General features: G+C 43.0%; 1 protein-coding gene and 1 non-coding gene across 5 annotated transcripts; both read left to right on the forward strand.

Annotated features, from left to right (window-relative positions):
• The first annotated feature begins 657 nt into the window (after positions 1-657).
• Positions 658-14987, forward strand: CLEC1A (C-type lectin domain family 1 member A). 4 transcript variants are annotated; one of them, XM_040978983.1, is made up of 6 exons: positions 658-779; positions 8532-8623; positions 9919-10095; positions 11723-11874; positions 12841-12959; positions 13996-14987. In XM_040978983.1, exons 1-6 carry the CDS (start codon positions 658-660, stop codon positions 14162-14164), a joined length of 831 nt encoding a protein of 276 aa, XP_040834917.1. In that variant the 3' UTR covers positions 14165-14987. The 4 variants fall into 4 exon arrangements, with proteins under 4 accessions (XP_040834917.1, XP_040834916.1, XP_040834918.1 ...); XM_040978982.1 differs by having other exon boundaries at positions 658-772; positions 8522-8623; XM_040978984.1 differs by lacking the exon at positions 8532-8623 and having other exon boundaries at positions 658-772.
• Positions 7473-7582, forward strand: LOC121155613. Its single transcript, XR_005883689.1, has one exon. It is a non-coding gene; the product is annotated as a U6 spliceosomal RNA (small nuclear RNA).
• Positions 14988-15259: the final 272 nt, after the last annotated feature.

The following is a 15259-nucleotide window of genomic DNA, read 5'->3' on the forward strand; positions in this document are numbered from 1 at the left end:
TCCTGTAGTGTATATTTCAAAAAAGCCATGAGGGAGGAGTGCAAGTGCCTGTAACCACGAAGAAAATCAGCATTTCAGACACTGGATATGCCAATCACACACCATATCCTGTATCAAAACGTCATTTATACTCCATAAATATGTCATTATGTCCAATAAATATTTTAGCAATTAGAGTCCAGTCTCTTTCCACAGAGGCACAGCCACCTCACTAAAACGACGCTGTGTGTGTGCATGTGTGTGTGTGTGCGCGCGCGCGCACGCGCGTGTGTGTTGGAGAAGGCACTGGGAGATGCGTCCCAGTATGGGTTCACGGAGTCCGAAGGAGCTATTGTAAGCTCTCCCTTTCTTGTTTACACGGCGAGCTAAAGGGATTCAAAAGGCAGCCCTCCCAATAAAGCTCAGAGAGACCCGCCCAGATAGAAAACGCAGGCTGTTTTCCTCCAGTCTGAGCGATTTGGCGCCCGTTTACAAGTTCACAGGGGAGGGGCTGGGCCCCTCCAGGCAGGAACTGGAGTCAGAGGCTGTCCCTGCTACTAGTCGGGAGAGAACGTTAGGAATGCCTTTCCCCGCCTGGCTTCCTGAACTCCTTCACAGCAGCCCGGCGGCCAGGGGCAGTAAGGAGCCCGGGGCACCCTCACCCCTGCAGAAGCCAGAATGCAGGCCAAGTACAGGAGCACCAGCGACATGTGGGACGATGACTGTGACACCACCCTGAGCCTGCATTCGCAAGTCTCCACCGCATCCCGGCGGCCAGAGCCCAGGCCAACAGGTACCTGGTCTCCCAGACTCCCAGCAGACCCGAGGGAGATGCGTTCTCCCAGGGACAAACGATCGGGAGGCAGTGAATATGCCCTCTATTCACAGGGATAAGTTCACATTGCCAGGTAGGCCAGTAGGAACATTCTGAAAGTGTGAACTTCTTACACTAACACATTTGCAATGGGATTTCAGAAATAACAAACGTGTGTGTGTGTGTGCTTACATTTTCAGATGGTTTGCATGGTGAGTGTGTTGGTTTGTCCAATGCCAAGGTGAGATTGTTTGTACAGGTAATACACATCCCTTCTCTTCTTTGCCTTTCCTTGAAGACCAGATCAGGTATTGCTTTATTTTCTGTCTGTGATTTGATTTGGAAATTTAGATTAGGAAAAGCTACTTTTTGGCTGGTTTTGAACTCCTGTCTTGAGAAGGTTTCAAAGTGGACAAATTAGGCCTGGCATTTTTCTGTAAATAGGTTTCATCTTGAAGCTACAAGACCTTGGACAAGTCTTCATGAATGCCAGGTGCGGGGTTTGATAGCTATGAAATAGGGTGGGGATTCAAGCTTTCTGACATCTCGTGGGCACTCAAGTCCTGTGATTCCATCATCTGTCGGCCCGGGACTCATGCAGTTACATGCAGTTCCTTTGACAATTCCGTAATTCACACACATCGAGAAGGATCTGATTTCCTCAACCACTTGAGCCTGAAGCAGAAATGTGGCCTGGGCATTTCTGAATACCTGTTATAATACCACTCAGGACACCCACATCCCAGATTGGGATATCTGGGCTGTAGTCCTGGCTGTACTCTGGATTCCAGCGCCTGCTAATGGGACCCTAACAGACAGCAAGTGATAGTAATTACCCTCAGGGGATATCTGGATTGAGTTTCCACATCAGCCTGGCCCAGCCCTAGCTGCTGCAGGCGGTTTAGGGACTGACCTAGCGGGTGGGAGATCACTTTCTTTGTCTTTCAAATACTTTTTTTTAAAGTGTAAATGCAGCTCAATTCTGGGGAAAGGACTTCACTCTGCACTACAGACAGGACTGGGTTGTTGATGTTGACGCCCTCCCACCCCCAGCGCCGCCCTTTACGTCTGTGTCCCTGTTCTCTTCCTTTCCTCCTTTACCAAATGCCTTTCAGTTTTTCTTCCTTCCCCCTCTCCGGGCTCTCCACTGCTGCACCTGAGACTCCCTGATCAGTCCACTCCCCAGACCGGGAACATCGGGGATTTCCAGATGAAATGGAAACAGCAGGAGTGGAGGTTCAAGAGCATCTTGCAGGCCAACATCTGGAAATAGTTATCTCATCCTGAATTCTTATTTTCATCTCAGAATCCTACAAACACCTACAGGAAGTGGCTACAGTGATCTGATTGTTTCTTGGGGAAACGTATCGGATGTACCTTTGCAATGAAAAATCACGGAGCAGACATCACTCTGAGAATGTTTTGAGATGTGGAGAATTTAGATGCAGCATAACGCCATGGCAAGGATTTAGTGATCTAACTCCAGCTCCTTGTCTTCCCCAAGATATAATGACTAACTGCAGACAAGTAGAAAGTGGATGAAGTGAAAACCAAATTTTATTTGAAAAATGAGAAAGTAAACACAAATACACATGTGAGTGTGGTTGTCACTCGGAAGAGGTATTTGTGCTCTGAGTGAGCCTTTGCCCCCCACACAGAGAAACACCTGTTCTGAGTGGGTCAGTGCCTTACCCAGAGGGAGGAGATAGGGGAGAGGAGAGAGAAAAAGAGAGGACACCTGTACAGCACTCCCAGGAAAAAATACCTCCTGGGTTGGCTCCCTTTAAGAGGTAGGGAGTGATGCCTGTACAAGAATAATGTCACCTGGAAATTTTATGATTCCTCCATAAATTCTACATAGAGCTTAATATCTATATTTTTATGGCATCCCCTCTTTAGGCCTGAAATGAAGTCGGTTTATCTTGGGATTTATCAGCGGGCATTTTCATCTGACAAGTAGAAGGATAATATTACATTTAGGGACTTTGTTCAGCTGGTACAGACCTATGTATGTGGCTGCCTGTTCATGCTGCATCACAATTAGGAGTGGCAACTAACTATTTAGACCTAACAAAATGAATCATATAACTTCATTTATGTTCTAGATGTTTATCCTCTCAATTGTCATGTTTGCATAAAACATGTCAAACAATTGAAAAGACAAGAAGTAAAACTGTAACACCATCACACACATTTTCTACAAAGCTATGTTTGGGGTCGTGCTACATCAGGCATATTTGCAGATTTGTCTCTGTCAAAGATGACATCCCTGCGAATGAGAAAACAAAAGCCACACAATCCCTACCCAAATTATACCAGGGTGAACATATATAAACATTACATCTGGGAGCCTAATTATTTTATAGAATGGGGTAGAGGAGATCAGAAATTCTGAGACAGGCAGTGATTATTGAGTTGATCACTTAAATGACTGAAAAGTCAAGAGACCAGTGCAGTGGTATAGTAAGCTAAGCCTCCACCTGTAGCGTCAGCATCCTTTATGGGTGCTGGTTCACGTCCCAGCTTCTCCATTTCTGATCCAGCTCCCTGTTAATAACCTGGGAAAGTAGTGGAGGATGGCCCAAGGCCCATTTCTATTTGCTCCCACATGGGAGACCCAGAAAAAGCTCCTGGTTCCTAGCTTCAGTTCTGCCCAGCTCTGACCATTGTAGTCATTTGGGGAGGGAACCAGTGGGTGAAAGATCTCTTTCTCTGTCGCTCCTCTTTCTGTGTATCTCTGACTTCTAAAAAATAAAGGAAAAAATGACTTAAGGTCATTTGAGATGTTCCATGTGGTATAGAATTAGGAGTAGGGTTGTTTGAGGGCCAGGAATAATACAGTCAGAGAGAAAGATAAAGGGACATCCTGAAGGTTTTCAGTAACTGTGCTCTAAGTGAAACGCCTAGTGGCAGTATGGGGCTGGAGGGGAAGGCCTGGGGACGGGTCAGCCTGGCCAGTTAGAGCCTCATATACCGCAGGGTTTCAGTGGGAGTGAATTTAAGATGAGGTCCGTGAAGGACATAAAGAAGGAAAAGCACAATCAAGGTTTCATTTTGAGAAGATGGAGTGAAGGAATGTGACACTGGAATACCAGTTTTTCCTGCAGTGTAGGCACAAGATTGGAAGAACCGGAAATGAACTAGTATGGGAAGAATGAAGACAATAACCACAACCAATCCTGCAGAGCTTAATTCTTTTACCGATAAGCATCTCAACAGACTATTGGTTATTTCTAAAAGGAAGAAACAGAGCATTCATCTTCTTGTTCACTCCTCAAACAGCCACAACAGCCAGGTCTGGGCCAAACTGAAGCCAGGAGGCGGGAACTCCACTCTGCTTCCCAACAAGTACTGTGCCCTCCAGCACTTACTAACTGTACAACCTTAAGCAAGTGCCTGCTTGATTCAATTTTCTTATCCAGGACAAGATAAAAGTAATTGTTCTCTTGAAAATCTTTTGGGAGCTTCCATTGAAATAAAACACTCCCTATAACACAGTTAATAAGCAGCATACGCAATGGCTATGCATTCCTGAGTAAGGTGTCTGACCCTTCTGGGCCTCAGTTACCCATCTGTAAGTAATGTCTACCTTACAGAGTGTTTATGAACTTGAATGAGACAGCTCATGGAGGGCATTCATCTCATCAACCCAAGGAACTTTAGCAGTTCCAACAAATGGTCATGTTATTCTTGAACTATATCCCAGGAAATTAAATCAATCTGAGATATAAAATGGACTCATCTAAATTTTATTCAAGAGAAAAAGTATAACTGAGTTTCTACTAATTATGAAATCAGAAATCATGGCTTTCTGGAGAGCGCCTGTATATTCTCAGACTTCCACATGTTTCAAATAACAGGAAGGGCAGCACATACTTGCCTTTAGAGAGAAGAAACCAGCACACCTTCGAAATAGATTCATGACAGAAAGAAGCCTCTGTTACGAATACCAGGTACATATATCATCACCAGTTTTGTCTCTGTGTCTCTGTGATGATTCAAAAGTGTGGCATGGGCGGTGACAGCTTCACTCCCATTCTGCCACCAGTGTGCAGTGTGTTTGTGGACACATTATTTAGACTGCATCTTTTCCAGCTTTTAAGACCATCTGCATTTCAGAGGTAATCTAAGAACCTGCATTAGATCATCTGTGTTGAATTTCTTATTCACCCTGAGCCTGGAGCCATGTGAGGTTTTTCCTCCCTGATTTCTGATGAGAAGTAACTGGTCAAGTAGGACAGATCCCTTCATCCCCAAAGTTTCAGGTAACTGCAAAAGCATTTGCACTTACAACTTGACCCTGGAACTGTAGCCTGTTGTAGTCATGGTCATAGTAAGAGGATCCAGGAAAGCAGTGTTTGTTTTCTATATATATCCTCATCTTCTAAGGATGTTTACATCATTGCCTGGCCTGTCCACACCTCTTTCTGCACATGCCCCAGGAGACAGCATAGAAGGATTGTCTTCCAAATAATAAAACCACAACCAAGCCAAGCCAAACTCAGGCATCTCCAAAGCATCTTAATTTTGTGGAAATCTGACTGATCCTCGGGTGGAGATGATCCCAAGAGACTTCCTTGTATTTAGGAACACTTGGAAGAAAACTCCAGAGCATTAGACCCACCGAAGAAAATACCTCTGGAGAAAAGGAGAGGCAAAGCAAAACAGTGAGACCGCCAAGTCCACAGTCTTTCCCTAAGGGAAGTTTAGTTTCCTTGGAAATGACCAAATCTCCTATAGAAACTAGTGGGTAGTGTTTATCTGGGACTTTATATAAAGGGTGGGGTTGGAGACAGGGTAGCAACAGAGAGAGAGAAATTCTCATTGTGAGAATTGATCAGAGAAAGACCATCCTTGGAGTGGAATTTTCAAAACTTGGTTCTTTTTTTCTTAGTAGAAGGCACACTGCACTTCTTTCTTTTTCTACCTTAAAGGGGGTCCCCAGCAGGACGATCTATTTGAGATTTTGTGTGTGTGAATGCTGTTGAATAATGTTTAATTAGGGAGCAGGCCCTTACTTCAGAATAAATATTTTAGTTCACTCTTTTTGGTCTTTTGAGGATACCAACATCTTATTTTATCCTCGATATTACGAAAAAGAAGGAAGATTTTTTTTAAGTAAAATAATTGTCTTTTCTATAATAGAGCTTACTTCCTGTAGAAGTAAGATTCAAAACAGGTGTGCAGCATCCTAAAATGGGATGCCGATATCCTAACCAGCAACTTTACCACCAGGCCAGACGTCTGGTCCTAGTAACAGTAAAAGTCTAAACGATCACTTACCTTGGACTGTGTAGACTTTAAAAATACTCACGAATTCGGAGAGGATGGATAATCTAACCCACATTTTGCTTCTAATCTTGTTCTTTTGCATTCTGCTGATCTAACATATTCTCATGGTTAGGGCCGTGAAGCAACCATGCTTTCCCCGGAAAGCATTGACTAAGCCACATAGGCCGGCTTTCTGAAAGAAACAAATTCTCACATTTGTTTACGATACAGAATCTTACCTGGTCAACACATGTAAATCAGTGTGGCCAGGAGCTGTGTGCAGCTGAGTGTGGGCTTTGCCAGCAATGTTATTGCTGAAAAGCTCAAGGAGTCATTAAAAATCAATCTATGGTCCTCTAGACCTCTGTAAAGCTCCATAGTTTTGGTAATGTCCATTTTGTCATAATTTTATTCCTCATTCAATTCAACATTGCAGTATAAATTCAGCCTTCTGTACTAGGCAGTTCAGTACTGTGTAAATAACCAGGTGAACCAAATAGAGGATGTCACCCTTTTAAAGGAAGAGACACTTGGAGGGTAGGAGACACAAAATAAGTCAATGAAAGTCCTGAAAAAATAAGAATCCTGAAAATCCTGTATTTTTATTATTTACTTGAAAGAATAAGAGAGACAGAGAGAGCGAGAATAGAGAGATCTTCCACCCGGTGGTTCACTGCTCAAGATGGTGACAATGGCCAGAGCTGATCCAATCTGAAGCCAGGAGTCAGGAGCTTTTTTTCTGAGTTTCCAAAATGGGTACAGGGACTCAAAGCCTTAGGTCATCCTCTGCTGCTCCCCCAGGCCATAAGCAGGGAGCTAGAAGTAGAGCAGCTGGGACTAGAACCAGTGCCCCATGGGATTCTAGTGACACAGGCAGAGGATTAGACTGCATCACCACCACATGAGTCCTGTTTATTTTTATTTGGAAGACAGAGTTACAAAGAAAGATGAGATAGAGAGATCTTCCATCTATTGGTTCACTTCCCCCTTGCCCACGACCACAGTGACAGAGCTGGAACTGACCAGAGCCAGAAGCTGCTTCCAGTTCTTGGCTCGTGTACCACTGCTTTCTCAGATAATTAACAGAGAGCTGGATGAGAAGTAGAGAAGCTGGGACATGAACCAGCTCTCATATAGGATATTGGCACCTCAGGTGGAGGCTTAACTTACAATGCCACAGCATCAACCACTATTTCAAGCTTCTAAGAAGAATGTAGGGGAGGGTGACAACAAAATTTAAATCCATCTTTCCATTCACAAAGAGGTTGGGGAACGTATAGCATAAAGATGAATGGGACTTAACAGTCTGAGACTAAGTGGTGGGATCTGACAGGTGCAGAGGAAAGGCAGCGGGAAGTCCTTGGGCACAGACATTAGCAGCTCATGCCTTCACATGTGTTGATGGTCTGTGCTCGCTTCGGCAGCACATATACTAAAATTGGAACGATACAGAGAAGATTAGCATGGCCCCTGCGCAAGGATGACACATGTGTTGATGTTCTGAGATGCAGCGTCATTGGGGGTGTGGCCTCCACACTGCCCTAATCCACCTTCAGTTAGTCTGAATCGCTCCTTTAAAGTTCCAGTGAGAACAATTTAGGCGGCAGCTCAATCTGTTTCTATTGAGGAGCTTAAAAAGAGAGCACAGTGGATTTTATGATAATTATCCTGATTATTTGCAAGGCAGAGAGAGAGCAAGCCAAAGAGACAGACACACAGGAAAAGAAAGAAACCTCCCATTTCCCTAAAATGCCCACAAAGACCACAAGACTTTGTGTACTCAATCCAAGTTTCCCATGTGGGTGTCAAGAATGCAACTGCTTGAGCCATTGCACTGCTCCCAGGTTACACATTAGCAGGAAGCTGGGGTTCGGAGCCAGAGCTGGGGGTCAAAGCCACGTACCACCATACAGGATGTGGGAATCCCAGAGGATATCTTCATCACTAAGCCAAACACCTGCTCTCACTTCTCAGCATCTTAGCAGCTGTTACAGGATTGCAAGTTAAGCTTGCAGCAGGCAGTGAATGACAGCTGTCGGTCATTAGTGCGTTGGATGTTGAAGAACGTCTGGGGAGCTGGTTGTGCTTGGTTGTTTCATAAGGAAATAAGGATGTAGGGATCCTGAGATTTTGTTTCAGTCCTCCGTGGTTAGAATTTTGACCAACAGAAGATTATGAAGAGAATGATAATACATAACGTGATTCAGTGCCGCGTGGGGTTTGGTGTTAAGGCTGGGAATAGGCAAGGCTTGTGAGAGAATCTCGCTGGGATGAGTGAGGCTTGGTACTGAGCCTTGGCCCTATGTCTGAGGACAGAAGGCCCCCTGTCCAGCCCTGATTACCACCCTCCTGCAGAATGTGTTCCTTTCCGGAACCAATTCCCTCTCTCCCTTGTATTTGTTGCTGACTTGAAGCTGAGAACCTGGCAACCCTGGCTTTCTCTCTTGTTCCCGGCAGAGCCCAGGAGGACTCCCTCGTCAGCTTGGCGTCCAGCGGCCCTGACTCTGCTGGCTCTGTGCTTGGTGCTGTTGGTGGGCCTGGCAGCCCTGGGCCTTGTGTGTAAGTCTTTGCACTGCCCCATGGGAAGCTCCTGGGTTCAAGATATGTCCAAGACCAGAAACGCTCATATAGATATATATTTTTAAAATCGTTCTGAGGCTGAGTGTCCAGCAATTTTTTGATGATGCATAGTGGAACAAGCATTAAAATATACAAATTGGAATAAACCATTTGTCTGAGATCGGAAAGATTTTGTCTGTTTGTATGTTAATATTAAACGCATCACTTGTTCATCAATGCATGCTTTAGCCCTTGCTCGTTCCAGGTGTGTATGATGGCAGTGGATTTTGCTCTGAGTTAGCATGGCTCCATGGACTGGTTCAGAGAAGAAATTTTATTTATATTCCATACCCTCAGTACAGGGAAAGTGAATACAATCCTTAGTCATGACGACATTTTTCCAAAAGGCCAGGAAGTTATTGTTATTTCACAAAACATTGTAAGAACTAATCAAGAATCTATGCACAAAAAAAATGTTTAAATTTCAAATCAGTAAGAATAAGTCAAAAGCTTTAAGAAAGAAATTTGCCTCATCAGGTTAAGATCCAACAACTACAGTTCCTGAACAGTTAAAGAAGCTGATTTCAGGTATAAAGGTCATGTATGGGGTTCTATTTTAATGTCAAAAACTGGATTTTTGAAGAAAAATCTAAAAAGATACGATTTTAACCTAAAAATTCACAATCCTTTTGCTTCTATCTGTCTCCAAGCTGTGTCCTTCAGTTTGATATAGCTCTGGTTCTACAATGATCATCATCTTAGCACTATGAAGCCACTGTCAGGAATCATGAGGGATTTCTTTATTTAGATTAAATACCAAAAGTTCAAACCTATGTTGAAATTTTCTGGTGAAATGACATTAAGGAAGTTACTTGTTCGTACTTATTGTGGTTACAGATCTATAAAATATAAATACGATAATGTGGCCTCTGTAATAGTTGAATGAATAACGCTTTATGGCACACTGTCACTCATGACAGTGATTGACAGAAATGGGTTTTGGTTTTAGACTTAGCAGTGGTTTAAATCTACACAAAAATCTCTAATGAGCAGCAGCTATACTTTGAGAATTTATTTCTGAGATTAAGAACAGACATGGCTTTTCACTTCACTTTCAAACAGATTTAGAGGAATTAAATTAGCCCAAGGTGATGAGTTCATATTTGAATACAAGTCATATGAGATCTCAGCACCTGATATCTTAAACAATTTGTATAATGTTTTGTCTTCCGCAAGATGTCAGAAATAGAAATGAAGAAATGAGCTTTCCTGTCTGACTTGGCCACTTGGGTTAGTTTTTCAGTACTACCAGCTCTCTGACACACAGCAAGACCGCCTCGCTGAGAAGGAGGAACGACTGGGGAATCTCTCCCGGGAGATGCAATCTCTCCAGGCCCAGAACAGGAAGCTTGCAGAAACTCTGCTGCGTGTGGCTGAAAAACTCTGTCGGGAACTCTATAACAAGACCGGAGGTAAGCAGTGCGCAGCAACCCGCCCCCAGGACATCTGTCAATTTCCATTGATGCAACTGTGAACCATGTGTTATTGAACTGATTATCTGACAAAGTCAGTAAAGGGATTGGGCAACTAGTCGTTGGTATCATGGAGTTCAGGTAAGACTATGTTATGACACATAAAGAGATACTTAAAACAATTAATGGGATTAGTAGCATGTTATTACAAATACATACAGTACGGAATTCTGTTTCAATGTCCACTGGTACAACTATTTTACAAGGATTAAATGAAATGCAGATAAGCTGAATCAAACTGCAAATTTTAATTCACTATGACTTGGATGGGTATCAAAATATGCGTTTTTTAATAAGGACCTTAGACGATGAGAATATCAACGGTAGGCAAACCAACTTGGCTAGAAATACTGCAGGGAAAGATAGAGACTCTGTCTCTCTCTATGTGTGTATGTGTGTGTATTTTACTAGTCTTCTGTTTTTGTGTTTCATGTGGATTCACTTCATTTAAGTAAGCCATCCCTTTCACTTTGTTTTCATTCTTGCATAGGAAGCCATGGATGTTTTCGAGTCTTCACTTTTGTCCATTTCTTGAAAAGTCTAAGTTCTCAAGAACCTCAAAGGGAGAACAGAGTCTCCTCATCTTGCATTTATCCATAGACATTTCCTACCCTAGGCAGACATGATGACATATGAATACCCAGTAAATAATCTCGTAGGCACACTTTCACTTCTGTAAATGATTCTTCCCCACATGACTGTGATCTCAATAGTTGTCACTGTCTTCCTTTTCATATTTTTCTGTTAACCCAATGGGTGTACTTTTCCTTGTCGGGTGCTATGGCATCAGAAAGATAGGTTTCTCTGAAATAGATGATATCTGAGATTTCCACCTGGCTTTATGAAAATAGAAAAGCTACAGAAATACACCACATTTAGCTTACTTCATGCTCCACTTGCTTTATTGGAGTGGCAGAAATAAGTATGTTTAAAACATCAAAGTAAAGGTGAGTTATGTATCACAGTTTTTGTACAGTTTTCCCAGTCTTAATATTAAAAATCTCAGATTCTGGGAAACCCTAGCCCTCAACCATGCAAGAATGATTGGTCCAATTAAATATGTTTTAGGAAAGAGTCATCAATCCTATGAAGGAAGACAAGGTCAGAGAATCAATATTCAGGAAATCTTAAATGTATTTGTTCTTACTTATTTGGAAAAAAACAGAGACAGATTATAAATAAAGATTCTACATCCATCAGTTCATTCTCAGATGCGTCTAACAGCCTGGGACGGACGAGATCAAAGCCAAGAGGCAAAAATTCAATCTGGGTCTTCCATTTGAATGGCAGGGATCCAGCTGCTTGAGCTTCTGGGTCTCCCACATGGGTATAGGATCCCAAGGTTTTGGGCCGTCCTCCACTGCTTTCCCAAGCCACAAGCAGGGAGCTGGATGGGAAGCGGGGCTGTCATTATATGAGCCAGCACCCATATGGGATCCCAGAGCATGCAAGGCGAGGACTTTAGCCACTAGGCTACTGTGCCAGGCCCAAAATACTGTATAATTTAAAGAGGAAACTCAGCAGATTCAGGTAGGAATTGACGTGTCAAGTTTGATTTCTTCCCAAGGACACAGGTGCAGCCCTTGTCCAGAGAAATGGAGGTGGCATGAGGACAGATGTTATCAGTTCTACACAGAGGGCAGAAGCTGGCAGGGCTGCAAGTCTTTCTGCTTATCTGAGAACTCTACCATGCTGAAGATAAACACGCAAGAAGTGCTGGTAAGATCCTAACCCACTACGCTAGTTGGAGGCCCCACAAGTAGAGGCGTTTAGGTGAGCTAGGAGGAAGAGGGGAGTCAGGAGTCGGAACTGGTATCCACCAACTGTCTCAGCTGATGCAATCAAAGCCACAAATTCCTACTGCTTTCGATGATGCTCTGAAAGATATAAACAGAGTTCTGGCTCTAATAACACACTCTCCATAGACATCTCAGAGATGTCTCTTCAAACCACACTCGTAGCCACGTAGAAAACTGGAAATGTTTTCATTTCTTGTCTCTTTGGGTTTTGAGTAAAAAGGAGCAGCATATTTTTATAAATAAATACCTGTCATGCATTGTCTATATTTAAAATACTTTAATCTGATTGATTTTCATAGTTTTTAATTTGAATGGGCCTCTATTTTCCTAGAAACAGTGTGTTTAAACGCAGTTCTTTTCATATGCCTGCTCTGACCACTGCGCTGCAGTTATTTCCCTTGTCTTTCCAATAATCCCTTAGTGAATCAATATGTGTCGTTAATTATCTGACAGATTAAGTTGATAGCAATTAAAAGCAAGTTTATAACAAGTTCGTAACTATCACGAAGGCAAAGATTATGCTCTTAAAGAACTCATTCTGCTCATGGTGGAATGGAAGAGTGTAAAAACGAACCCTTAATTTCAGTCAATTTCCATATTAAAGATGCTAAGAATGTAGAGTGAAACTAGATGGAAATAAATAACTTTTAAAATTTCACTATGGGAAGGAATTGTCATGAATGTTACGTGTGTGTGTGTGTGTGTGTGTGTGTGTGTGTGTGTGTGTGTGTGTGTATTCCAAAAAGTGTGTGGAAAATAAAGTTAAAAGTTTGACACCTTTGCCTAGGTTCTCAGACAACACATTTTTACATAGTTTTTTCCCCTTTACTTCTTGCCTACGTCATCACACCACTAAGCTCAAGGTTTTCTTGTGTGCCTTTCACAGGAGTTTGCCATGCCTCAGAGCTACTCTGAGTTTTTCTACTCTTATTGGACAGGGCTCTCCCGCAACAGCAGTGGCGAGGCCTGGCTGTGGACAGATGGAGCGCCTTTCAACTTTCAACTGTAAGCCTTCTTTGCCGCATTACATGGGAGAGGCATTTCAGAGAGAGAGAGTGACGCAGTCCACAGTTTGGTTTAGTAGGCATCCATCCCAAGTCCCTTCGTACTGGAGACTGCTTGTAGGAGCATGCATGCTTGACACGCATTGCCCGACTGTGGCAGGGAGGGAGACATGCGCAGCGTGTGACTATCAGGCTGCTGCTCTGGCCATTCTCAGAAGGTGCCTCTGGGACTCATTGTGAATGAGAGGCACGAGAGTGAAGACTTTCTGGGTGAATAAACTCAACTGTGGGAGCCCACACAGCTTGCCAAAGCCCACATCTGTACAGATGTGATATTTCAGGCAGTAAAGTAGGGAACACATCCATTAAAATAACTTTAGTCAAGTACATTCTGGGAACAGGCTTGCTGACACTCCTAATGCTTTATGTGAGCGTTAAGAGTATGCACTGCATCTTTTAGAATAGGAAAATGTAGTTTCTATGTCAAAATAAGTTATATTCAAAGTCATGTTTGGGCAGATGCCTTTTTTCCATGAACACTCTGTAAAATTTACTCTTCCAGGAAGCTGGACATATTCAATTCAATCATTTGTAAGTGAACAAAGTCATGGAGAAAGTAGAGAGTTATGTAAGTGCTGGTAAAATAAGACAATAAGCTTACATGGGCAAATGTGTCTTGGTTTTAGTTAGAAATAGTTCTTGTTGGTTTTGGGGTATCCTGCTGCTTTCAAGAACGGATATAATTGAGAAGCCGAATATGATGAGCTCAGCGAACCCCTACTTCCCAGATTCGTTCTTGGTGTGCACCAGCGGTCTTTGTAAAGTTTATGCAAAACATGTATTATGAAAAAGGCATGTGTGGATTTCAGAAGGTTTTGACACACAAAGAAGCCTCTCTTTTGATTTCACTTTGTAGATTTCATTTACTAAGGGTTGTCATATTTTATTGCGCTAGGAGAACTCTTACGTTCTTTGGGGTTACTTGACATTGCATTTTAGAAATAAGCTGTGCCTGAACATTTTCTTTTCTGTCTCAGGTTTGAGGTTGCAATTGATGTGACTAACTTAAGGAGCAGGGACTGCGTGACCATTCTCAATGGGAAGGCTTTCTCAAAGGACTGCAGGGAGCTGAGACGCTGTGCGTGCGAGCGGCCGGCCGGGCTGGTGAGGCCAGAGAAGCTCCTTCAGAATTCCTGGAGCACCTGACGGGAGTGAGGCCCTCTTTCCTCCAGCCACAATGCCGGGCAGCAGAAAGGAGCCAAGCAAAAGCAATGCAAGGGAGGTTTGCAGCATCGGCAGAGACACATCAGAAAAATCTGCCCCTCCGCCCAGTGCCAGAAGGCTTCTCGCGTTTCCTGCTCAGGGTCACCGGCATTTCTGAATGCCATTTCAGTCACGTGTTTACCAGTCACAAGACTCTTTACGAACCACCTCCCAACCCTAGAAACTCATAAAGCCATCATTGACCTCCTTGGAGATAAGGTCCTCGCTTTCTTCTTTCTCAGCGTTTCCTGTCTCCCTATTTCCACATTCTTTTTATATTTTGCAAAATGAGAAGAAAATTAGTGAAGTAGAAGATTTCAACAGAAATAACGTTGTTTGCCCCCATAGAAGTCCATGAGGAACTAGCAGCCATTCCTCATTGCTAGCAACTGTCAAGTACTGATTTTGTTTCAGTTCATCCTTCTTCCTTTCCATACCTCTCAATAAAGACTGCCTGCCACGTGCACACATGGCCTGCTTTCAAACTGGGACACTTCTCAGCAGAACCTTCTTGTAACTATGCCTCCCCTGACCACCAAGATTCCAGAATGCCTCCTTCCCCCAAGAATTTTTCCCAGGCAGGATATATGATCAACTCAATTCCATATCAGAATTACACTTCCTGATAGTCTCTTTGGAGAGGCTGAAAAACAGGAAAAAAAACCTGTCAATATTTTTGTACACAATAGTGATGGATTTTGGTTCCCATCTCTTCCCGTTTCTCATCTTGCAGGTACTGAAGAGTTAATAATAAATGTGAACAACATGACATGTACATGACTTTGGAATGGATTTATAATTTGAGAAAAAAAAATCTGTGATCCAGTGTGGAAATGCTTTTCATAATGTAGTGTAGGCTGTTACTGACATTAAAATTTCACTTACTTGATAGGCAGAGTAACAGAGAGAGCAAGAGAGAGAGAGGAAGAGAAATAGGTCTTTCATCTTCTGGTTTAGTCCCCAAATGGCTGTGATGATCAGAGCTGATCCAGAACGCAGCCAGAAGCGTGGAATTCTATCCCAAACTCCCACATGGGC

Source organism: Ochotona curzoniae, unplaced genomic scaffold, assembly GCF_017591425.1.
Source record: "Ochotona curzoniae isolate NIBS_2020 unplaced genomic scaffold, NIBS_Ocur_1.0 contig_2927, whole genome shotgun sequence".
Lineage (NCBI taxonomy): Eukaryota > Metazoa > Chordata > Mammalia > Lagomorpha > Ochotonidae > Ochotona > Ochotona curzoniae.

Bases quoted from the DNA above. Each gene is read 5' to 3' on its own strand.
- CLEC1A (XM_040978982.1), top strand. From the start codon at position 658: ATGCAGGCCAAGTACAGGAGCACCAGCGACATGTGGGACGATGACTGT. The intron at 773-8,521 runs GTACCTGGTCTC...TGTTCCCGGCAG, and splicing joins GCCAGAGCCCAGGCCAACAG to AGCCCAGGAGGACTCCCTCG. The intron at 11,875-12,840 runs GTAAGATCCTAA...TGCCTTTCACAG, and splicing joins TAAACACGCAAGAAGTGCTG to GAGTTTGCCATGCCTCAGAG.